Source organism: Typopeltis vanoorti, chromosome 4, assembly GCF_054136105.1.
Source record: "Typopeltis vanoorti isolate ZY-2024b chromosome 4, IOZ_Tvanoo_1.0, whole genome shotgun sequence".
Lineage (NCBI taxonomy): Eukaryota > Metazoa > Arthropoda > Arachnida > Uropygi > Thelyphonidae > Typopeltis > Typopeltis vanoorti.
The window spans coordinates 57843207-57868823 of record NC_143552.1 but is presented as its reverse complement, the minus strand read 5'-3'; the positions used below and the strand labels follow the sequence as shown (position 1 = coordinate 57868823).

The 25617-nt window shown below is 36.4% G+C and overlaps 1 protein-coding gene across 2 annotated transcripts in view; it reads left to right on the top strand.

The window, feature by feature from the left end:
• Positions 1-14584: 14584 nt before the first annotated feature.
• LOC150107334 (heart- and neural crest derivatives-expressed protein 2-like) overlaps positions 14585-25617 on the top strand; it is a 56396-nt gene continuing 45363 nt past the window's right edge. For both annotated transcript variants that reach the window (XM_090391199.1, XM_090391198.1), the window contains exon 1: positions 14585-15300. In XM_090391199.1, the coding sequence (XP_090247325.1) occupies positions 14707-15300 (594 nt within the window). In that variant the 5' untranslated portion in view covers positions 14585-14706. The remainder of the gene's footprint in view (positions 15301-25617) is intronic.

The window sequence follows — 25617 nt, the reverse complement described above, 5'->3', positions numbered from 1 at the left end:
ACCGAATAAAGCCAACACTGCCTGAAGTTATTGGCCAACATCAAACGTACTCTGTCCCAGGAAGATCAATACATGATAACCTCCATTTAATAAGAGACCTCATCCACATCGCAAATAGCCAACATGAAGACCTAGCACTCGTCAGCCTTGATCAGGAGAAGGCTTTTGACAGGGTAGAGCACGAATACCTTTATGAAGTTCTAAAGGCATTTGGCTATGGTCCTCTCATCATTGAAACAGTGCAATTGCTTTACAGAGATGCACACTTCTGTTTAAAAATCAACAACAGGCTCACTCGCAGTTTGTCATACTCTCGAGGGATCAAGCAAGGATGTCCCCTCTCTGGTCAATTATACACACTGGCCATAGAACCCTTCTTAAAAAGAATACACGACACCATCATCTGCAAACGAACCAGAACAATAGAACCACATCAAAAAATTACCTTATCAGCATATGCCGATGACGTCACTGTAATAGTACGAAATGAAGAAGAAATGACAGTAACCGAGGAAGCGCACAGACTATATGCACAAGCCTCAGGGGCCAAATTAAATTCTGCCAAAACCACAGGCTTGTGGTCAGGCAGATGGAAGTCTAGAAATGATTCTCCGATCGAATGTACCTGGTCAAGCGAAGGACAAAGATACTTAGGTGTGCACCTTGGCAACACCAAAATATATAACACACTGAACTGGACGCAGCTGCACAATCGTTTTAAACAGGTGCTAGGTAAATGGAACAGCGTTCGTTCCATGTCTTCACTTAGAGGAAGAGTACTAATAGTTAACCAGATGGCTGCTAGTGTCTTATGGCATACCCTCAAAGTACTCACACCTCCTGAAGAATTTCTCCACCACATTCAAAAGGAAATCAAACGTTTCCTCTGGAACAAAACTAACTGGACAACACACCCTCAACTCTGCAAGCCACTCAGCAAGGGAGGTCAAGGCCTGATTTCCCTTGAAAACAAGATTCGATCCTTCAGGATAATCCTCCTCCTAAAGACACTTCAATGCAATCACACTTATGTAACCACCTTCGATTACATCACGAAAGCATCCACCAGAGGACTTACACTTTCCACAATCCTCCGAATGGCCAGTCCTGCACCATCTCCTCCTAAACTACCTACCTTTTACAAAGATGCTCTACAGCGATGGAAAAACACAGAACTCCATCACACACTCACAGGATCAACAGAGTCAGCTGTACTTACAGAACCACTATTTTCAAACAAAAACATCACAAGTCTCACAACTGGCCAGCCTTTTCTTTTCCCTACATGGAACTGGGCAGGAATAAGAGTCATAGGAGACCTCCTAACCCACACCCTAAAGTGGAAAGCATTCACAAGCCTACCAATGAATAACCCAAAAACTGAAAAACAATATCAACAGTTGCAAGCCTCCATTATAAAAGCCTATCCAGATATCGCTACACCTCAGGAAATCCGTATTCCTTCTAGAAACTGCTCGGGGCCAATATTTCATCTTGTACAATCTGAAGCCTCACTTCCAATTCATCCCTCCAACTACAAGAAAATATACCACTTCCTCATGTCAGTGTCCCCATCCTCACCATTCTTATATTCAGCCTTAACACTCTCATCTACAAGGCTGCATATACCACACAGTTTTCAGTGGGATCTGCCATATAAATCAAAATGTGCCAAACCAGATTCCGAAATACAGTGGAGATTATGGCATAACATCTTACCAACTCCTTCAAAGCTCTACAAATTTAAGCTAAGAGAAACAGATCTGTGTCCATTCTGTGACGTTTCAGGCACCCTGGAACACACATATCTGACCTGCCCTGCAAACAAAGTGATAATCACCTATGCCCTGAATACCGCCTCTAGCACCTGTAACTACACACACAGCCAAGAAGACTACTGGAATTTAGTCCACACAGAAGAAAACAGACACAGAACATGCAATTTCATCTTCATCTGCGCTAAGGCCGTCATCTACAGCTTTTACCTAAAACAGACAAGAAGTAACCAGCACCCATCGATCACTGAAGCTGCACAAACCCTCATGCACATCCTCCGTCGGAAACTAAAAAGCAGGCTTCTATTGGAACTTGAGCACTTCAAAGAAACAAGAACTGTCGCGAAATTCCTAGAGGAGTGGAATCCAACTGGTACCCTCTTCTGGATTGACGACGACAATGTGCTCCATCTGAATGATAACTCAGAATGAAACTGAACTGTTAATTTTGAATATTCATTTATATCTCTATTGTACACCCGAAAGGAAAATGTTTTTTTTTCTTTCTCTGTAAATATATACTTATAATATGTAAATAGTCATTGTTGCCTATCGTGTAATGTTTATTTTAACAAGTTAAATAAAAAAAAAAAAAAATATATATATATATAGATAGATAGATATATAAATATAAATATATATATATATATAGATAGATAGATAGATAGATAGATATGTATGTATGTATGAAATCATACAGTCCTTTCAGGCCTCTATAATTAACTGGACCTTTTAAATATATATATATATATTTAAAAGGTCCAGTTAATTGAAGAACTCGGCTGTTCTTCAGTTCTACCATATATATATATATTATTTTACTTATTTCGTTGATATATATAGCAAAACAAAGTTTGTGCGTGAAATATATTGAAGTCTGAGCTACTTGTATAGAGGCTAACGACTTCATATCACACCCCTCTTTCGGGAGTGTATAATACAATGCATAATGGGAAGGGTCACTACCCAGACCGGTTTCGATCTTTATTGAGGTTTCATGAGTGGGAGTCAGATCCGGGACAAAGGTGTTTGACCTTATTAATAAAAGATCTAGATCCATCCAGAGATTTTTATTAATAAGGTCAAGCACCTTTTTGTCTACTTGTGTATGAAATATACATGACTTCTGCATTACTTCAACCTTGGTATCTCTCTCGGGTCTGACTCCCACTGATGAGACCTCAATAAAGATCGAAACCGGTCTGGGTAGTGATCCTTCCCATTATGCATTGCACTATACAAGTCCGAAAGAGGGCGTGCTTTCATTGTGGGATACATACTAAGGCAAGTGATATGAAGTCATTAGCCTCTGTACAAGTAGCTCAGACATGAATATATTTCACGCGTAAAACTTTGTTTTGCTTCCTTGGAAAAGAATATTAAAAACCAAGCATAAAATTCCTTGGTATCTTTAACATAAATATATATATATACAAAGCTGTTAGTTTTTTTCACTTACTTCCTTCAAAAGTGCTAATGTTCACTGCACTGGCATTTAAAGATGTTATAGACACAACTCTGCGCAGGATTAGCACCAAAAAAAATAACACTTTTCTCCTTTAAGTTCAAATTTCATGAAAGGTAGATTCCCGCGTATCGCTGAGGAAATTACATTTACTTTCATTGAGCCAGGTCGCCCATAGAAAAGACTGTTATAGGTTCGATTCTAGTCACCGAAACTCTTATATGCCTTCCTTCGGCCTAGAAGCAAAGTTATTCGATTTTTGGTAGGGCAGGCAGGGTATTTTTTTTTTCCACAGGAACTCGGGTTTTTAACACACCTCTTAAAAATCGGCAGTAGAACTCATTGTTGCAGACAATAATGCAAGTGTTGTTTGGGGCCACGAGATGGCAGCAGTTGTCTACCATACTCTCTCTCTCTCTTTCTATCTTTTCTGAAATGCCTTGATTCACCGATAGCTTGTGCTATCAGAGAAAGAATGAAGGATGGAGGATGACTGCCTTTCTGTCATTAAAAAGTTTGTTAAGGCGAAAAGAATTCACCTAACTCCTTTTGGGGGATTGAAATGAGGATTTATGTTTTTCATGAAATGTGGTGGTTCTTAATGCCAGATGTTGCTGTATTGGTTTTGTTATCTATCCATTAATTCAGGAGAGTGCAAGTAACATCAGAAAGGAACTAAATTGTAATAGCTGGGTAACCAAGTTTTTTTGTTTTTTTTTTAGTGGTGGTTTCTTTGATATATTTGAAATATTTTTGGAAACCTACAGTACATTCGTACCATGAGTGTACTAAGAATTTTTTTTATATTTTTTTATATTTTTTTATCCATGTTTAATTTCTTATTTTTTACAAAGTTCGGGAAAGCCTGCTCTAGAGACCAAACGTTTTTTTCAAGCCACTTCAGGCCTCTAATAAGAGGGCGGTGGTCTCACACCAGACGATGAACGTCTCCCGCCTGAAGGCAATCACAAGCATCCAATTCTACCTCTGGATTCAAATCATGAGCCTGTTGGTTGGAGAACGGATACGAAGGATCATTCCGCCAACAGGACCGACAATATTAACAATGCCCATTCTAATGCTAGCATCATTAGAATGGGCATTGTTAATATTGAAAGATGTGTACAGCTAATTTATATTGAATTTTATATAAGAGAATTCCAAGAATCCTGCTAAGTGTTATACAAAGTTATTTGATAAGATCCCATTTTTGTTACACACACACACACACACACACACACACACACACACACACACACACACACACACACACACACACACGTCAATAAAGTCACAATTACTGATTCGTTACGTTATTGTGACTCCCAGTAAAAACATTCGTTTATATCAATTTTATTTCGTTGTTTCTATTACTTTCATTTTTTTGGTCTATTTTCCTTTCACATAACAAATGAATTTAAATAAGTTTTCTCTTTCTATTATCATTATCCAAACTTTGTTTTTAAAAATATAATATTATCCAATTATGATTCGAACGTTTACGTTTAACTTCGTCAAATCCCATTACAATTGGATCGTCAAGTTGTCACATGAGAAGCACAGACGTTAGAACGCATTCACGTTTCTTCGACACTGTAGAGCGACTTGATAAATGGTTCTTCTAATTATCACGTGGTTCTGTCTTTCTAAAAGCGTCTCTGGACCAAAGCTTCTCGAAGTATCCATTGCAACGATTATATAACATTACGGACGTCTGGTCTGACCTTGACCTTTTCAGTGTCCGATACCGCTGCTTGACCCCCCTTCTCCTATTACAGCATACCCCCGAAGACAAGGAGCCAGAATAGACATTTTTGTGTGATAGTTCGAAAATTATTATGGGAACGTCTGTATTTTAAGGGATGTGTCGTAAGTGCAGGGAGATGGGGAGAAACAGAAGCTAGAAGGGTGACCCAACTCAAATCGGTGTTCACGGACAGTGCTTCGATTCCCGCTTCTTGACAGGAATTTGTCATCTCTTCTCTTTGGGTGGCCTTGATGGGCGTAAACACTCTTAGTTCGTTGTATCTGCCAAATGAGGAGGAGACGAAGTTAATCACTGCAATACTAGATGAATAGAAGGCACATTCTCTAAAAGCAATGACCAGTGGGACCGTCTGCTAGTCATGGTGTTTGCATTTTAAAAGCAAAACCGTCACTGCAAATTAGTACGTGGATACTGCATTGTGATATTGCAAGCCATGTCAGTGCACTGGAATGGTTATAACAGGAAAAACAGAACTGTGTAGAACCTTGCAGTTGTATAACCCCAAACCCCAGAACTTGGTTTTTCTGAAATACAAGACAATATTAAAATGTCTGGCTTGGAATCAGAAATATCTTTAAAGATAAAGAGCATGTAAGAATTGCTTCAGCCAGTTACTGGAAAATAAAAATTTATTATAAGTTAATTATTTTTACAGAAGTTATACTTCAATTTAAATTCTCCTTAATAAGGTTGAAATTAAAATATGGCTGGTTTCATCTCAAGTGGTAGATGTGAGCCTGTTTCGGTGAGGAAAGCGAATTGTGTTGTCTTACATTTTAATGGCAAAGATAAATAAATAAATAAATGTTTACATAGCATCCGCAAATGCAGTTTTAGCAAAAAGAGCCTTCCAGTTGGAAATATACAATAATCAAAAAAAGGCAAAAATTTAAATTAAATTAAATTTTTCTCACCTATAAAAATTAAATTTTTTAAAGATACGATACGATTTTCCAACGAGCCAAAATTAGAATTTCCACTTTTAAAGAAAACTGAATATGTTCTTTATAATCATTCGTTATTTTTTCTCGGAGGACACATTTCAGGTAATTAGAATATTTTCTAAGCAGATGCGTCCACCTTTATTTTATCACTGATAAATAATTGTTTTTTCAAAAAAAAAAAAAAAAATCACTGAATAATTTTACAAATAGCAAAATTTTTAAATTAGAAAATCAACAAAATGAAATCACTACAAATTCCTACAGCGTTAGCGCTATTAAGTGCATTGATTACTCGATATCGCCGGAAAACTCTGCGTTTCATCCTACAAACCAGACAAATCGGTCAGAAGAACTCACGCAATTAATATGCATAATGCAATGACCTCACGACCTTGATTGCTTTTGCGAAATTAAAAAAGAAAAACGAACACAACATCAGCAGCACTGATCTTAGCTACTGATATTAAGCTTTCATTATAAAAAAAAGAAAATCAAAAGTTGAGAAACGTTCAAAGGTCATACTAAAACATTATCGCAATCAAGGCTTAGTTAGTCGATCTTAGTCTGCTGCGGAAATTTTTCCTTGAACAAAACCAGCTTTAGAAAATACCCAATTAACAAATGTAACACAGGGTGAGATTCATGACTTTACTTATCTCGTTAGTAATTCTCAAAAGCTAAATAAATAGCTTCCGTACCATTGGTCTTGGAAGACCTACTTTAACAATTATCTGATATTAAATTCAGATAATCATTATTGAAATGCTTCTACTTGAGTAGTAGGATGCATTATTAAGCATAACTTCTTTATATGTATGCAACATAATATAACTTATAAATAAATATTTTTTCCCTAGTATTCTGATTTCACACTAGACTGAGAACATTTGAAACTTAAATTAAGTTTCGAGAGAAAACTTCATTTAAACCGAAATGCATAAATTCTAGTGTATGAGTCCAAAAATGAGTGTTGTAGAAAGAACTTTTCGAATAATGTCCTGTTTCAATTAAGTATATTATCAAATGACAACAGGTAAACCTTTTTCAAAAATTGACCAAGAAATGAAAATCTTGAACAAGCTGAGTACATTTAAGAATAGTCTGCTACTGCTAATCGCAATGCTAAAAAAAAAAAAAAAAAAAAATTAACGTAGGAAATTTAACTTCTTAAAAAATAGGCCGCCAATACTACATTACAGTATATCTGCCTCAAGAGTGTGTAATGTGAACCTCGTAATTACGACCCCATCAAAACGACCTGACCCCCCTTCCCAGCCGTCTATCACACTGCCAGTCATTAGGGTAATGTAGTGTGACCGCTTGAAACCACCTCTTGTGTTTTATTTCTTTGTATTTCATTCATTCCTCTGTCATTTTTGCTTTCCCTCGTGTTTTCGCTGTCCAGCTATTTCATTTTTTCCTCCGGGTTATAAGACCCTTCGCGTTTCTTTTACTTCGTAAATATTTCAAATATGTAAAGAATGCTTCGTCTCAACCAGTGATTGTGTTCCTTGTGGCCTCATTTGGTTATAAAAAAATAATAAGCATTAGTATATGAGTGAGCTCTCATAACAAACATAATGCCAAGAATACAAGTTACTTATTTAATTACTTTCCATTGAAAAGGATCTAATACTGCTAATATCTGAAGCGAAATGTTTTTTTTCGGGAAGAATAACTTTAGACAAGCCATTTTTTTTTTTTAAATACTGCTACAGTAATGGAAATTTTCATGTTTAATTTTTAATAATATCATAATAAGGCTATCACTGTTTAGAATCGTCTATAAAATAATAATAATAATAATAATAATAATAATAATAATAGCAGAATCAGTAATTAGGTAAGATTATTTTTCAAATTTTTAGAAGCATTTAGAAGGAATTATTATTTCTCCCTCTTGACAGCAGGCTCCTGTCCTACTCACAAACGTAAACTTTTGTGAAACCTTAAATTTATCTCAGATTATTTCTGCGCTACACCTCTCGAAGGAAATACGGTAGTATTGGCTGGAATTACGGCTGAAGCAACTGAGAGGAAAATTAATTGCGTATATTCTCAAGCTTACATGCATAATGGGGAAAGTACCTGGATGTGCATGAATCGCACATGTTGAAGAATAAAACACCTACTTCATTAGTGTTATGATATTATTAATCCTCAGAACTAATAAACGACTGCCTGTAAAGATTCCACCATTGTCGAACAATAGGAGATCATCTAGCTTATTTCATCCACCTCTGGACAAATGCCATGAAAATATTTGGAGAAATTCAAGTGCTTCCTCTTGATATCTCCGACGTGGCCTATCGTGTGAGCTTATAAACTATTTTCTGACTTCTGAGACTACGTTATCAAATTTTTCTGATCGCACACAATCGATGATGATAAATACATCTTTATGTTCAGATTTGGAAAGTAATGCTTAGCAACCAAAGGATTCCATTCTTCCATCTACTCTCTTCTTTCTATACATTGATAACCTTCTCTAACTGACTCCAAATCCATTCCACATTCGTGCTGATGACATTTCACTCCTCCCCCCTTCCTTGCACCACGTAAACCATCAAAACTTCTAAAATAACTTCTTATCCAGGGGCGGCTTGCATAAGCACTGCGGAACTGCAGCATCCCAAATTTTTCTCAATACATAAATATATTTATTAATTTATTTATATTTGCTTGTAATATTTAATTTTATCATCAACAATCCTGTACAATTCTCTTATTTTGTATAAAAAATAATAAAAATCCATCTTGTAGCACTTAGGAGGGCAAAGGACGCTAGCAGCACTGGGTTTACCACAGTATCATATTGTTACGCGCGCAGACATATGCATGTCATAGTGAGATGCGAGCTATTAGCGTAATGCGGCACTGTCCGTCGCGCAGTTCCATTGTTGTTTATATGTAGTTTGCGCCAGTAGTAGAGTGTTTGTAGTGGTTATCGTGTTTATTCCGTCTCTTTAAATATTTGGACATTACAATTCAAGACATAACATTTGTTATACTTTTTATTTTAGAACATTATCGGGGTTTATGATAATGTATTTTATTTTTAAGTAATTTTGAATTATCCTAAACTGTATAATTTTATCGATAATAAACAATATTTTTTCACGTTTAATTTTTTTACATTTTTACCATAATTTTGATATTTTATCCAAACACGTATACACTGTACTTACAGTGTGTATGTATATTTCGAAAGTTGCAGCACCCCCCACGATTTCAAGCCACGAGCAGCCACTGTTCTTATCCAACCAAAATTCTGATCTCCAAACCTTTCTTCAATGCAGTTGCAATAACCTTTCATGCGAAAACTCAATCCCAATCTAATTTCTTGTAAAAAAGAACTATTTTCTTCCAATCAATATCGACATCTCTGAACAAGACTAAATTTCTCTTCCTGAGATAATTCTAACTTCATTTTACCAGTATAAACATATTACAGATATCGCTGCCTCATACTCGTATACCAAGAAATTAGGTTTTTATTTTTCTTTCCGGCCGTTACTTCATCTCTGAACAACTCTTAATATGGGGTCCACAAGAATTCCCTAAAATCCTTGGCTTATACACAAGACAGCATTAAGTTGATTAACGACTCATCACTCACCAATTCATTATGTTCTCTTTCGCACAGATGTTCAGTTTCTGCTGTTTGCATTTTGTGAAGACATTTCCATGGTTACTGTTCATCAGAATTAGCAACAGAAATTCCTCCACTCTCCTCTAACTTTTTTACAACAAATACTTCAGAAAAACTCAAGTTTCCCTTCTTCGACTCCAAATTCAGAACAGATTTTTCGTATTCTTCATCCATTTCCTCTACTATCTTTTGGAAAAGTCTCCCCCCCACACATCTTATGTATTTCCTAAGGAGTACAAGATGCAGGCCTTTAAATAGAATATTAACAAGTTTCTTCCTTCCCATGAACAAGATACTGTGTATTTACAAAGATTGAATGACTTCTCATTGTGTGAGATTATCACAAAAATAAATCCCTCTCCACCCTCCAATCTAAGTATTTGAATATCACCTTCAATGGAGATTTAAGTGCTTTCATATGACAGTGTTTTCATCCCGATAATCGAGTTTCTGCTTCCAAAAAACAGAAAAACCAGCAGGAGAACATGCGAATGATATAATAAACTGGCTTAAAAGTCTTAGTAGCTTTAGCATAATCATAAACAAGAATAGGCAATCTCCTTCAAAGTTGTAAAGGGCATTATCAGCATATTATTCTCCATCGAGCTCGGTTTTAAGCCCACCGTTCACATATTTTATCAAACGAGCTTCTGTTTATTACTTTATGTTGCGGGTTTGTCTCTCTACAAGTAAATAACAGAGCACTGCGCTGACAAGATATCAATTTCGATAAGCCTGGTATAAAATTGTCATATTTTAATTTTGACATAAACTGGACAATTTAAACCAGAATTAACTACTTTTGTGATCCTTGGATCATTTCATGATTGGATTAATTTCTCTTCTAATCTGCTCAGTGTTGTCCTAGTACTCGCACTTTCTCTTGCATATCTCTTGTAATCAACTGAACATAGTTTTTATTTATTAGCATTTTTTCAATTAGTTCATCTTCTTCTCACTTTCTTCAGTTTTTCTGTGTGCTTGTGCAGCCTGAATGGACGAAAGAACGACCAGTTTTAATTTAACGAACTTAAATGAGAGTAACAGCAATATGCATTTTGCGTTCGCACATGTGATCTCAAATTGCTTCCCTTATTGTTTACCTTGTTTAGAACTAGAATATGTTGCTAAAACTTTCAGCCACATAAAACAAGACGACTAGGTTTATGATTGTTTAGATGTTCTTTATTATTTTTCTTGTGTAGAATTACTACTCTAATTCATTAATTTTCGAGGTTTTTTTTTTTCCATTTATTATTTTTTATTCTTCTGTTGTTGCTAACTTGGCTTCTCCAGCAATAACAGATATTCTATCTCCTACCCTACTCATCAGTCCCTTAGGATGGGTTGAGTCCCCCTCCCTTAATAAGGGGCTTACGACGAATTAACGCAGCCGGTTCGGCACTCCTCTACTGCATCCCCTAAGGGCAATATTCATTACTGTAATCCGTGTGTGTTCACGGGACTGGTCTGCCTGTTCTTGGGGACGAAAAACTCGAATTTCCGGGTGAAAAAGAAAACCCTGCTTCCGTTTAAAACCGGCTAGCTCACCTTTCGTCGAAAGAGACCGGTAAAAGGTCCCTCGCGTTACTGACGGGAATCGAACCCAGGTCTTTCTAACCACAGGGCTTCGTCTATATCAACTGAGCTACGGAGGATCTGATACCAGATATATCATCATTATTTGTTATGCATCTTTGTATAATTTCAGTTTTCTTCTCAGAATCCAAATTCTTTTAAACAACAACAAAAAAAAACTATTTTCAAATGACCATTTTATTAAGATCTGTCATTTTTAGATGTTCCGCAGGGAAGACGAGAATCTTATCAGCATTAAATCCGTCTGTTTGTATGTAAACATGTAAAAGAGCAATTCTGATTTGCATTCAACAATTTAAAACGAACTTCAAAGCACAGTTTCTAAGAATGTTTGGAGTTGTTTAACTTTTTTTTTTTTTTTTTTTTTGCTTGTTCGCATTTGCTGTTTTTAAGATTTCACTTTAACTGAATTTCTTAAATGAATTCTGAATGTTAGTTTTATTCCTATGCCATGTCCATTCGTTCTTCCAATGAATTCTTTGTGAACTCTGTGAGATTTTCTAACGGTTTTCATAATCTTATATGCTAAGTGTTGTATGCTACATCACTTCTAGTTTAGTTAATTCAAGGAATTGGTTACTTAGTTGCGATTTCAACAAAGCAATTAAGGTCATGAGGAGTGTGGATTTCTCTTCGCCGGTTCGTAGGCTATATGGGATGAAAAACCGAAGATTCTGGAGATAAAAATTTGCCACCTTCCTTAAGATGAATTGGCATGGAATTTGGATTTACTCCAAGGAGAAGGCTTGGTTGGCTCCCTATCTCAGGTTCCTGTTTATGGTCTCCCAAATTGAAGTTCACTATTTTCCTTCCTAAATCAGATTTTCTATATTCTAGTCTGCTTTAGGTTCGGTCCGGGAAACTCCCAGCATAGATTCAAGTCCCCCCTTTATCCCTTAAACACCGTTTAACTAATGCATTCAGGACGTCTGTAGCTAGTCCCTAATAGACTTGATACACTGCCTAATTTCAATGCGTGTGCTCAAGCCGGAGTTTCTATTTACGAGATGGAAAAACCAGTTTTCAGAGAAAAACAACAACAACAACAAAAAAAAAGACGTCTATATGACACCTGTTAACATATCTTAACATAACAGTCCTTTTATTCCAAAGCTATTTCCTCACTGCAGTGAGGAAATTGTGCGCTCCCGACTGCAATACGGAGGCACCCTTCTAATAAGAAAACTGTTTGCATTATCGACCATCAAAAAAAAAAAAAAAAAACGTTTTCGCAATACAGTTGGTAATGTACAGAACTTATGCAATCATCGACGTGAGTTGACTTGGTATTGTCCTATTTAAAAGACACGATCTCCAAAGAGTGCGTATAGTCACATCTTATCTATAAAAATCCAGCCTAATAGTTAATTCAATTTTTCTACGTTTACATCTTCAGTATTTCAAATGTATTTCTTGCTACTATTTCATAGTAATCTGTTTTTAATTTTTAGACTTTCCCAATCTATATGAATTTTTTCCCCTTAGTTGTGTCTTTTCACTAAAGAGTAACTCAGATGGATATTTGTTAAAATCAATAATTTATATTAGGGTTTCAATTCCGATTTATTTAGCGCACTGATATCACTGAACACTGAATTATCAGTTGCTATAATATAAATGCTAAAAATGGGATTTTTAAGGTTCGTTTTGTTCTTTCCCCTTTTCATTTGAGAAAAAGGAGTGTCTGACAAAATAACTTCAGCGCCTTGATCTGTTGATGGAAAGTTCGTTATCTATTCAATTTCTGTATAAATATGTTTTATAAAGGAAAATTTCAGGCTGTTATCTCATGTTTAATCAGGCTGTCTACTGAGAGTTAATCCTGAAAATTAAGTGTACATGTTGTTGTTGTTGCCTGACGATAAATTAAATGATCAGATAAAAACGCAGCGATCTAGATTCAAATGAAATAAGCTAATAAAAAAAAGCTGCTGAAATATTAATGATGTACTACTACAGGCGAATATTAGTCATTCAAAAAACCTTAAAAAAACAGCAGCATGATTACAAATTTTCAGTGCATTTCCATTTGCCTTCCTCGCTTTCTTTGTATAACTATTAGTTACGGCGTGGTTATGTTTCCTCTTTCTGCCTTACTGTTTGTAAGGGCTCTCAGATATATATTTGCTTAATTACTCAGCTGAGATTTTTTTTTACATTTTATATAATAAAAGAAACATTTTTTGATCACAGATGAACACATATAGTCTTATCTTGCAGCCACATTTCTTTTATCTGCTAATAAAATTTTAATTATCAGTCTGATAATAAGAGCAAAGATCCGACGATTGTAGATAATCAAGAGGAAAAGAGTCAAAAATCCGATTCAACTTACTGCTGAAAACTATTAAACGAAATGACAGTAAATAATAATTATTATTTTGGATTCAAATAAACAAAAAATCGTTGCCTTTTAAAATCTTAAAAAGCTCAAGAGTGATCAACGAGAAATACAACCTTCGGCATGCCTTGGTACTGCATAATCTTGATTAAAAAATAACTCTGCTTTATCCAAATCACTTTAAAATGTCTTAAAAGTTTCAAACATTGTCTGTCTAATAGGCTATAAAATAATAATGAATTTTTATTATTCATTCCTTTAATGATCAGGAAAGGCTCTAATTGTGTGAAATAATTGGAGCCTTCACAGTAATATCTGTAGGAAATTGTATGAACCACTCCTATTAGATTTTTAGATTTCTATTTATGATATCTGGCACTCACTGCCTTTGTTTATTGCGGCAGTGTGTGTGTGTGTGTGTGTGTGTGTGTGTGTGTGTGTGTGTGTGTGTGTGTGTGTGTGTGTGTGTGTGTGTGTGTGTGTGTGTGTGTGTGTGTGTGTGTGTGTGTGATTTCGCAGTCTTCCAGTACCGAACATTACTTTGTTTATCCACGAGTTCCTCAATTCTTTGGCCATTTACATGCTTTCCCTTCAAAAAGAAATTCAGTAAGGAGAAAGGGGGATGGAAGGAAATGGGGGGAGAGCAACTTTCTTCTCACCTAAATAGAGTAAACGACAGCATCAGGAGAGTTTTTCTGATCAGGTGCGAAACACTGTCGGACTCTTGTTTCCGCTTTCACACTTGTGAGTGTGATGTAGTCGTATTTGACATTACAGTAGGAGGAGCTCGTGCGAAGGAGGAGCTGCTCGAGTAGCCACCTTGCAATGCCGTGTGCCTATTCTCTTATCTGTCTCCGTCAACAGCATCCGGGTTCTGGTTTCCCTTGGCAACGTGCAGGCGACAGCTTTATTCCTCCGCCTCCTACCTCTGCTAGAAGGGATGTGTGGGACTTCATTGGATGCTATTAAAAGAGTCATTACTGTTTGTTGGGAACCCAGAGACGGCAATCGCCACCACACGGATCAAAGCAGTTTCGGTTTTCCACTTGTCCGTACTCGAAAATCTTCCGAACGGAAACAAGAGACGGCGCACGTGCATCAGTCGGACTTACTGCTTCTGGTTTGTATTAAGACAGTGCTAAGTGGTTTCTGCCAGGGTATCATGAGTCTCGTGGGCGGCTACTCACAGCCCTTCCCCGCGTCTCACACACCGGACACTCTATATCCCACCTATTACGCCACTCGTTTTGAACCTCACGCGCCAACAACAGACCCTTCGTATTTTTCCACCTGGTCGTTCAGCGGGAGTCAAAGTCCAGACATGTCTCCCGCTAGCACCGAATACAGCCCTCCACCTTTTTCACAGAGCCCGGGACAACCTCCGCCACCTCCGCTACATATCGTCTCTACACCAGTGAACCATGTCCCCAGCATGGACTATGGAATCTGCGAAATGCCTATGGTTCCTATCAGTGGCCAACGTGTTGTAAAACGAAGAGTGACGGCGAACAAGAAAGAACGACGGAGAACTCAGTCTATCAACAACGCCTTCGCAGAACTACGGGACTGTATCCCGAACGTACCGGCAGACACAAAACTGTCAAAGATCAAGACCCTTCGACTGGCTACAAGTTACATCGCTTACCTGATGGACTTATTGGCACAGGACGATCCCGCGCGTGCACCAGAAGGTGGTTTCAAAGCCGAGTTGACGAAGAAGTTGGAATCTAGGGAAGAAAGGAGGAAGAAAGAAATCGTAAGTAAGCTATGCTTATTTTTAATTGCATGTATATACAAAAAGTGTCCTTGTAAATATGATTGGATACTTATTGTAATATGATTATTCATCGATAACAATCTCTTGATGGGGAAAAAAAAAACCTAGGATTTTTTAAAAAAAAGGGCGAGGGGGAACAGGAATAATATAGCGTTATTATCCAGAATGCGCAAATTTAAGTCTAGTTTCCTAACTAGAAGAGACGTACAATCTGTTCCTGTTGAAGCGTATGATTATATTTAACTTCGTTTGTGGAGCAGTGTTACTTTTATGATTACAAGAAACTAATTTAAATGTATTTAATTCTATCTGCTAACCTAAATTATAAACAAACGTCCTTTTAAAAAGCCTCTTATGAAGCAAAAATACTACGAAATGGAATAATGAAACCGTGTCGGAAACTTGCCAAAACACTGCCTGGACATAGCTGGATTGCATCACTCAGTAATTTAATATCATAGAAAATTAGACTTTACTAACCATATTGAGAGATAGCCAATAAAGGTCCAGAGCCTCCCTAATTCAGACAGTATGGATGATGTTCTCTTGGAAATCCCTGAATTCGAATCTTGTCTAACACGTGAGAAACCTTTGGACTATTTAACTAAAGATAACTGCTCTCATAAGGAAGCAGGTTTTTCTCCCGTCATCCTGCAAAATTTACAAATTGCTAGAGAATACCCGCAATTTACAAATATTACAAAATATGTAAATAGATTACTCTTCTCCCAACCATGACATTAATTAGATTTCTATGAAGTTGCTTAGTCGTGATGGGTCATTGAGTTCAAAAAAGGAAGGATGAGGCGTGATAAAGATCCAGATGCAGAAATACATGTTTTTCCAAAGAACAGTATATTGATACTCCTAGAACTTTATTTTAATCCTATAACTTTAGTTTTATGGGAATTGTTTCATTTTATACCTTAAAGTAATGGTTACACAGCACTTTCTGTATAAACGAAAAACATTAGTTATAGACACAGCATTAACGTTACAGCCTGTGGCCTTTTTCATGCTTGAGATTACACCATACTACAAGTATGCAGTTCGCGGCTGCAGCCAGGTATCAGCTATAGAATAAAGAGATGATTGAGATTTAAGAATCTGACTGCTTTCTATCTAGCCATCAGTTCTCAATTAACGATGACAACATCTGAATTGCCTTTGGAATCTATGACTCAGATGTAGTTCATTGTAAAGCACAAAGTGTCGTTAATACAACTAATTCACCAGAAAACAGTAATAAACTCTAAGAATAATGAATGCGTTTTCTTGTTCACATCCTCTATTGGATAATATATAATACAACGCTCAGAATGCATATTTCGTGATTTTTATCATTAAATTGGATTTATTTACTGGGTACTGGTATGAAAGGCAGATGGAAGCTGTTGTTTACCATTGTCATTTATTGTGTGATAGAACGAAACACTCATTTCGCTTTTGAGGGCGTTTTAATGCTTTCCCACCTTTCGTGTTACAAGTACTTTTTCAGTTCAGAAAAAAAAAAAAAAAAACTTTTGATTGTTATTTGATATTAACGCGTTTCGAAGAAAAAAATGATCTCGATTACTTAACTGAAATCTACTCACTGAGTAAAATGAAATCAAAACGAAATTTATATCCCCATCTTTTCTTCGTTTTCTCGGGAATTAATTACTACGTTTTCTAAAACAGCATAAAAATATATCTTTTATGACGAAGGTGCTTTAAAAATTCGTTTTATCTGAAAATTTGACCAAATTAAAACTTTAGTAATGTCTTAAATGACTATTATGCATATATCGGTTTAAGTTACCAACTAGAATAAGGGGAAATCTGCAAACTTTTGCCACTAGCAGTAAGTTTCATGGATTATATCTGCAACCTCTGAGCAGTACGCTGTTTCCAAAAATATTCGGGTATCTGAACACACGACATCCAAATACAGTTTCGATAATGATGCAGAAAGAGCTGTACAGCACGGACGTAAAATGGACTATATAATGTCTCTTTTGATTAGGATTCCAAATGCTAAGATAGATACTACATTGCATACTGAGTTTTTAAATGAAAAAAAAAATGGAAGAATATTTTCATAGAAAGAGGTCTGAGATTAGTCGTATACGTTTCTAAAAAAATCGCATCCACAGATGGACTAGAATTGTTCAGAAGAGGTCGAACAGAATAGAAGAGTAGTTAGTATATGTGGCGGATGGCATCTGTAAGGATTTTAGATAATTGTATATCTCATAAATTTGTAATAGCAGATTTTATTGCTAAACGATGATCACAATGGTACTATGATGATAGACAGATGCTGGACTCCGGAAAAGTACAAAGACAATCTTTGAAGCGATGGATCATATTTTCATTTGATGAAAGAGTAGATCTGACAACAGCACAGCAATGCTTCCAATGGATAGAATTACCACAAATGTCAAGTATTCTGACAGGAGTGGGTATTAACATTGGAATGCTTTTCGTAGCAAGGTATGAAACTACATGTTGCCGGTACGTTGATCTCAGCTTCATACTGCGTCATTCTAAATAGTGTGATGCTAGTATGCAATTCTGTGGTGAATAGCATCAGATGTTTAGGCATTCTTAAACAAATGAACTTTTTTTAAAGATGAGAGGGAGAAAATTGCGTGGAGACTGTTTTAACTCATGAGAGAGAAAGGAAGGAAGCATTTAAAGTTGAAACATATCTTTGGTGAACTACCTACAAATACATATGCTGTATTTGTAGGTAGGTTAAAGGTGGGATTTATTCATATGAAACTGTTTCTTTTAGGCAATGTACAAATATTCACATTACAACAACACACGATCTAACATTACAAACTTCACTGTCTCAGAACATTTAAGAGAAGGAGTAAAGATGAACAGTACAAGAAGATAGAGGTTTTCAAGAGAAATTGGAGAACGTGAAGAATTTTATACTATTTGTTGAAATCAGTTCGAAAATATCTAACTGCTAATATCGTAATATTTTATTAGTATTCAAAATACGAAAACATACCAATATCGCTAGACTTTTAAGATCATTTTTGGCACCGAGAGTCACGTAGTTTTTATTTATTTAATTTAATTAATTAATTTATTTATTTTTATGTTGAGCCTATGCACGAGAGATTGGTTAATCAACCTATAGTACCATGTATGGGTAGTGGCTTGGGAAAGGAGAAACTTGATTACATTTGATTTAAAAGCCTGTATATTGTATATTCCTTGGGAAACGCATAAGAGAAGAGACTGTTTCCCAATACAGCAGTAACAGGGATGAAGAAGGAAGAAAAGAAACTTGTTCTGTGGGTTTCGCAATGTACTGTGAAGGGATGTTTGGGCGGCGGTTGGACGTGTTCCAATGGATTTAGTACTGAGCGGAGGAATAATTGATGCTGTTTCAGATGAACATTTTATTATTATTATTTGAAGCCTCCATGGAGTCCAAAGACTCATCGAGGGAGGGCACCTGCTCTACAACTGTCTCCACAGCTCAATCCACCAATTGACCACAACTACATCAACGCCATCTACCGCCGACCACCACTATTATTTCCAAAGACAATCACAAACATCCATGCCCACTGCAGGATTCGAACCAGCAGCCTTTTGGCTGGAGAGCGAATACGCTAACCACATTTGCCATGGAAATATTTATAGAACATTAAAACCTGAAAATGAACTCCTAGAAGGAATCGACACTAATACCATGAAGTTAGCCTTCAAGCCAAACGTTTTATTTTCCTTTCTTCATAAGAAAGGTAAAATTTCATTAAAAAAGAAATGATCACAAAAGAGAATCATCTGAGGGGGGGGAAGGAAAATACCAAGGCATTTTCCATGGACGCATCAAGTTTAGGACACAGTTTTAACTTATCGTTATTATTCAATATTAATTTATGCAGCACAGAGGTACCTAACGACGCAATCAAAATTTAAAGCGACTTCACGTGTAGCTTCAGACCTTATAAGCTTTATGTTGTTGTTTAATTGTAATCTTCTTTGAATATCTAAGTCAGCTTGAATTCTCTTGGGTTTTCATTTCAGGCTTTTTTTTTTTAGATTGAATTTCTTGCTTCTGTGAAGAGACAGTTACGCGATTCATTTTTACTTGTTATCGGCATTGAATTTCGTTGTTTTTCATCATTGGAATTAGCATCGCATTCTATCAATCTCGGCATCTTTTTTTTTCCCCTTTCTTTTTCCTCCTTTCTTTCTTTTTTTTTTTTTTTCACATTTCTGTCAAGAACATCATGGGGTAGTATTACAGCAATAGCCGCTAGCATATTTTCCCTCATACTTCCTCCACTTGTTCTTCCCAAGTTAAATAATCTCAAGAATTCTCCTTCAGATTCTTGAGAAGGTAATCGAGTTTAACTTTTCTCATTAACTTTTCTCCCTTTGTTCAGCCCAATTCAAATTCGATTTGACAAATTGCTCAGAATGGATTCCCCGACCCCGTTTCTATGTGGCCTTCATCAAAAAGTCTTTCGCTTGTGTAAATTAGCAAATCTACTGGATTAAATACATATTAAAAATAGAAAGGTATTGGTTTGTGATTGTTGTGCCTTTTAAAGTGAAAGGATAACATAATTGCTGAAACATACTTTTCGCAATTTTCAAAGAGTGTATAGTTTAAATTCTCAGAGAGATGATCATAATCGCTAGAAGTTGAACGAACCGTAGGCATTGTCTTAACCTTTAAGAATACAACGTGGATTTCAAGAATATTTTGTTTTTATTTTAGTGTATTTCATTGATTTTCATTGATATGTCCTGGAGAATGATGTCATGCTAGAATAACATGCTTTAAAAAGCCGAATTCATAGTGACAAATACAGCAAATGGTGCACATTGAATGTTTACGTCATACCAGCATTTGGACGACAGCAGAACCAAGCAAGTATAAGCATTAACTGTCACGTGGTCTATAGATACAGTATTTACTTCTCTTTTTTTTATATATATTTCTGTTCTAATTATTGTTCACTTGTGTTTGTATAGTATCAGATTAAAATGTAATGCAGCCCATGAACGTAGCGGATACCGGAAAGTGCACGTGCAGACCTGAAAACAATGACGGCATAATGCTTTCAGACGCGGGATACTCACCGCCACAGTCTGACGGCTTCATACTCAAAGAGCCCTCATTAACTGATAAATAAAGAAAGGTCAGGATTTCTTGAAAGCGATCCACATTTTCTGCGACAAATCGCCCACGCTCTCCAACCACTAGGCGACACCGTCAGTTGTCAAAGGCCGCCTTGTCTGCTCCACCCTCTCTCCGTGTTACTGCAAGACAATCGACTGAAGCCTTGTCAGAAAAGAGACTGCAGCGAGTACAAAACGTCGAGGCTTATAACGGCACGATTTCCCTTCAACATGTGGAAGCGATGAAATTGCCGTGCTTTCAGTTCAGTGTGTTCTTAAGCCGGAGTATCTTTTACGATGCCATGTGACTCCAATTAGCGTTCCGGGCGGTCGACTGTCATTTCACGGGTCTTCGGTCCCCCACTTCCCTGATCTCTTCTCATCCACCTAACTTAACCCATAGATCATATGACAAGCAACCTGAAAAAATAAAAATAAATTTACACCGCCCATTTTTTGTTCTAATATTGGAGAAAGCGTTTGCCTTTTCTGTGGGGAAACGAACTCGTTTTAGGTAGTTTCACGATTTTGTTTTTATAGTTTGGTACAAATATTTTTGTTTTAGGGATTCACTTTCACTCTTATTCAACTGACAACTGACAGTAGTCTGTTGGATAAGAGTTAAGACATACGAATGAAAAGGTTGAGTGTCAATCCCCTAAGTTGCGCTTTGGAAGACCGTCCACAAGGTGCTGATTAACCGATCTTACCGTGAGAGTGTATTCTTCAGGCACACCAGTTTTCTCAGTGACAGAGACAAGTGAATTAACTATGCATAACTAATACCCAAGTAATGAAATATATTAATTAATCAAATTACTTAATAAATATATGATTTATGTAAATCGAGATGTGCACGTTTTTTTTTTTTTACTGAAAAATATGTGATAGGAATTTATATATATATATATATATATATATATATAAATTTCGTTTAGTTGCAAATAAAAACATTTTAAATGGAGGGGGGGGGGATCTGTTTCTGCGCGAGGAGAAAAATCTAAATTGCTGGAACAAACATTGGGCATTGTATAGCTAGAAGTTTAGAAGTTGGGAGCCTTTGTAATGTTAAGGTTAAACATGAGAGAAAAAAAATGAATCAGCGAAGCGACGATTACTTTAAATAATTTTAAAAAATACATATATAATATCTATGATCAACATGATATTTTAATTTATCTTCTCAGCCCTTTTATTGAAATTCAGATCTGAATTCAGTGTAGGTAATGTGATAAGCGACTGCGTGATAAAAAAAAAAAAGAAGTACAAATAGAAGTAAAATCTTCAGTCACAAATATTGATAGCGTAGACAGCTACACTAATAAATACTAATCTCGCACTACACTCGGCACCTAAATATGTGAAAGTTCGGTGAACCCGTTTCATATGAATCGTACTCATTTCTATATATACGACACGGATTAAGCGTAACAGATTCTGTGTGCTAAGTTTTACGTAGTGTTTTCTATATAACCTTCATGTTTCATGATTTCAATGTGATAAAATAAATGTTTCAGAGTAAATATTTTCTTTTGTTTTACTGAAGCTCTAAAATGACTATATTTTAAGGTGTAGGAAGCTGAACTCGATCACTGTTAACACGAGATTTAAAGTCAGTTCTTTTCATTCAAAGGACGCAGGAGTTGTTCCGACTGCACTTAGTAAAATACACAGAATCCAACGCATGTAAATTGGTTATCAGCATACAAACAAGAAGCTCCTTTCTAAAAGAAAATCTTTCTTCATATTTTAATAAAGACTGATATGACCAACTTTTCGGTTTTATAAAGAGGTTTTAGTCTTTTTTTTCCGCGTGTTTAATGAGAAACTTTCTCTTACAAAACAATCTGGACTTATGCTTTTTCTTGTCTTACTGGTAGGACCTCAAACTCAGCGATTATATTGTTCTAAATTAAGTCAGAATGTAACGCTTTCTGAACTTCGTATTCTGACGAACTTCGTAAACAATTATTCGATTAGTTGAGGCTTTCCTACTTTCAAACATTTTTACCAACCATAAGATGTCTTTTTCCATGACATAAAAGACAGTTATGAAGAAGTACCAAATAAGTGAGCTAGGCGGGTCATTGCTTTTTCTGTTCCTTACCGTGACAAAGCTAACTCTAAAATATGTCGTTAAGAAAATAATGAACCTCAGATATCTTGCTGTGCCGTTACAACCACTGATGAGGTCCATTAACTGCGTTCCTCCTCGGACTGTTGGTCGCCGTCTATGCCTTACGAGTGGGGGTTATAAACGGTTCTTTTGATATAATTATCTTTCTATCTTTTAAGACGCTAGCCACTGGAAGTGCTCGTTATTGCAAAAATGCCAGCTTTATTATCGCAGAACTGCAATAAGACGCAAAATGCTCGCTGAGAATGCTGGCGAAAAAAAAAAAAAAGGAAAAAATCTGAAAAAATAAAGGCTTTTTAGTTTTCATTAATGAAGCATGTCATAAGGGGGTTGTGCAGGTCTCTGAGCGCGCATATGGGTGTGTCTTTCGTATTTTGAAAGGCAACAATAACTTTGTTTCTTTACTAGTGCGTTTCTACTGTAACTCTCATTCGTGATACCGAAATACACATCGATTTCTGAAATATTAGCTGCTACAAAACATTAGAAGAATATAGAAACATATGCAATCACTAGAAAGTATGGAACAAATTTCATGAATTAAAAAAACAAAACAGAATGAGGGAAGCTGGAACTTGTAGAGATAGGCCACTTTACGTTCATCGCTGAACGTTAGGCTCCAATGATGAACTCATATAATTAATTATTGATTTTTATCCGACTTATTTACTAGAAAAAACAACCATACTATAATGCGACCATCGCCGAACACGCTCTCTTACCTTTTCCTCGAGAATAAAATCTCAAATAACAGGGTAACAGTCCATTCTTCTTTGCATCAGTAGCATTCACATTGTGTCAAACAACCAACGTGTTGGCATGAGAAGTACGGAATGGAGCAGAATACGAGTTAAGGAAAAAGTACAGGTTTAACATGTTCAACACACACACACACACACACACACACTGGCAGGATGTCCAAATTATTATGTTTTCTTTGCAAACCATAATGTTAATCAATGTTAAACAGAAAAACTCAAAGATGATCTCTTAATACACGAAGTCCTTTATCAAAAAGGACTAATAGATGACATCTGATTTATAACTTAAATTTTTGAAAGTGATATACTTCTAGAATTTCAGTAAGGTTCTGTATTTCCCCCTCTCCTTTCCTTCATGTGTTCATGAAGGAAAGGAGAGGGGGAAATACAGAACGCTCTCATGCAGTAAAGAATCTCATGCACTAAAATACTTTTAGTGCATGAGATTCTTTTCCTAATATAATTAGCCATTTTGCTTGTTAACCCTGGTTTGTTAAAACTGACATTTTTAACAAGCAGGTTTCGTTTGTTCAGCAAATAGGAAGAAGAAGGAAGTCTGTATTTTTAATATATACGATTAATAATCACATCGATCTTATTTTATTGTAAGACCCCGCCTTATCTCTCTTTCTCTTTCAAGCGTATTTTGGCTATTATTGTCAATATCACTATAAGATTAATAACGGCAAACAGATTTATCTTTGTTCGTAAAATAGCAATACAGCTTATTATTTAAGATAAACGACGATAACACGCTTTCTTCTGCCCCACAGCAGAGATGACTAATTGGTTTAGTGGCAAGGCAGCTGAGCCCATGAGGCACACTACTTATCCAGAAAACAACTGCATGCATTCTTCAGCCAATTTCTTTGTTTATGGGAGGGGAAAAAATGTTCCTCAGAGGAAAAACTTTGTCATATCAGCTACAGATCGGACTAATTCAAGGCTCAGATAGCAGCCAACCAACATGGTTTTTAACTTTAATTACAAGGCAACTGAACTATTTTTTCTTTCCCCTCTTCAACTCTCACCCTATCTCATTTTCCATTAACGTTTTAGGCCAAATGGCCTAATGTAACAACTTTTCAACCGATAGCGAATTAGCCAATCGCGGGTGACAGAGTTTCCTTCCCGCTCCTCCAGAAACATTTTTCCAGGAGGTGGCAGGGTTTTCCTTGCAGAAACTAGAGTTTCAATTCTTGCAAAACAGATAAACGGGTCAGGGAACACATGCAGTTAATGAACACACACACACACACACACACACACACACACACACACACACACACACACACACACACACACACACACACACACACACACACACACACACATATATGACTCCCATCTACGAAAAGTAGTAAGCCAGTCGTACATTAGTATCATAGATGGGGCTTAGATTTCTTTGTTCTGTTCTAATTTCATTATATTTTTTATTTACACAATCAGAGAATCCTGCTCTATAGACCAAACATGGAACTTCTTCAAGCCACCCCAGGCTTCCAACTGGATGGGGGGGCAGGATGAAATTCATCTCTCGCTTAAATTCACAAACATCCATGCTGGTAGTGGGATTCGAACCTTCGCCAGCCTGGTTGGCCGAGTGGTGAGAGTGACATTCACAAAGCAATCATGACAATCAAAATCAAACAATTCGTGACAATCACAAAAGGGCGGGTTCGAATCGCGCCCTTTTGTGATTGTCATACTAACCGTTTACCATATGTACTGCTGTAACCTGTGTACTGGGTATGATCTTTGATGTCTTTGCGTCATAAAAATCAAATCAAAATCCAAAAATTGAACCTGAAACATGTTGGTTGGAGAACGAAGACACTATCCACTTGAGCAACCCGGTAAGCAATAGTGGTCTCATTTGCTGATCTCATTGTTTTAACTGCTTCGACTTTGATTAACCAGACCAGCTCAAACCAAACCCTGAACCTAAATTGACACTCCCTGTCCCGCAATTAGTGTCAACAGCATCTTCATTTCGGCGTTTTCTTCATTTCTTCATTTTATCTATTTTGCGGCGAGCTTCTAGGAAGAAAATTCTACATGCGTTGAAAATCCGTTATAAAAGTTTTTTTCTTACGTTTTATCCTACAAGAAAAATGTTTATGAAGACGGCTCTTTCGATTGGCTACGTTGTGCTTTTTCTCAGTTCATATTTACCATTTCTAGAATGTCAGTAAACTTTCTTTCTTCAGACTTTTAGCAAAACCAACATTAGAATAGTTGAAGAAACAGAATAGA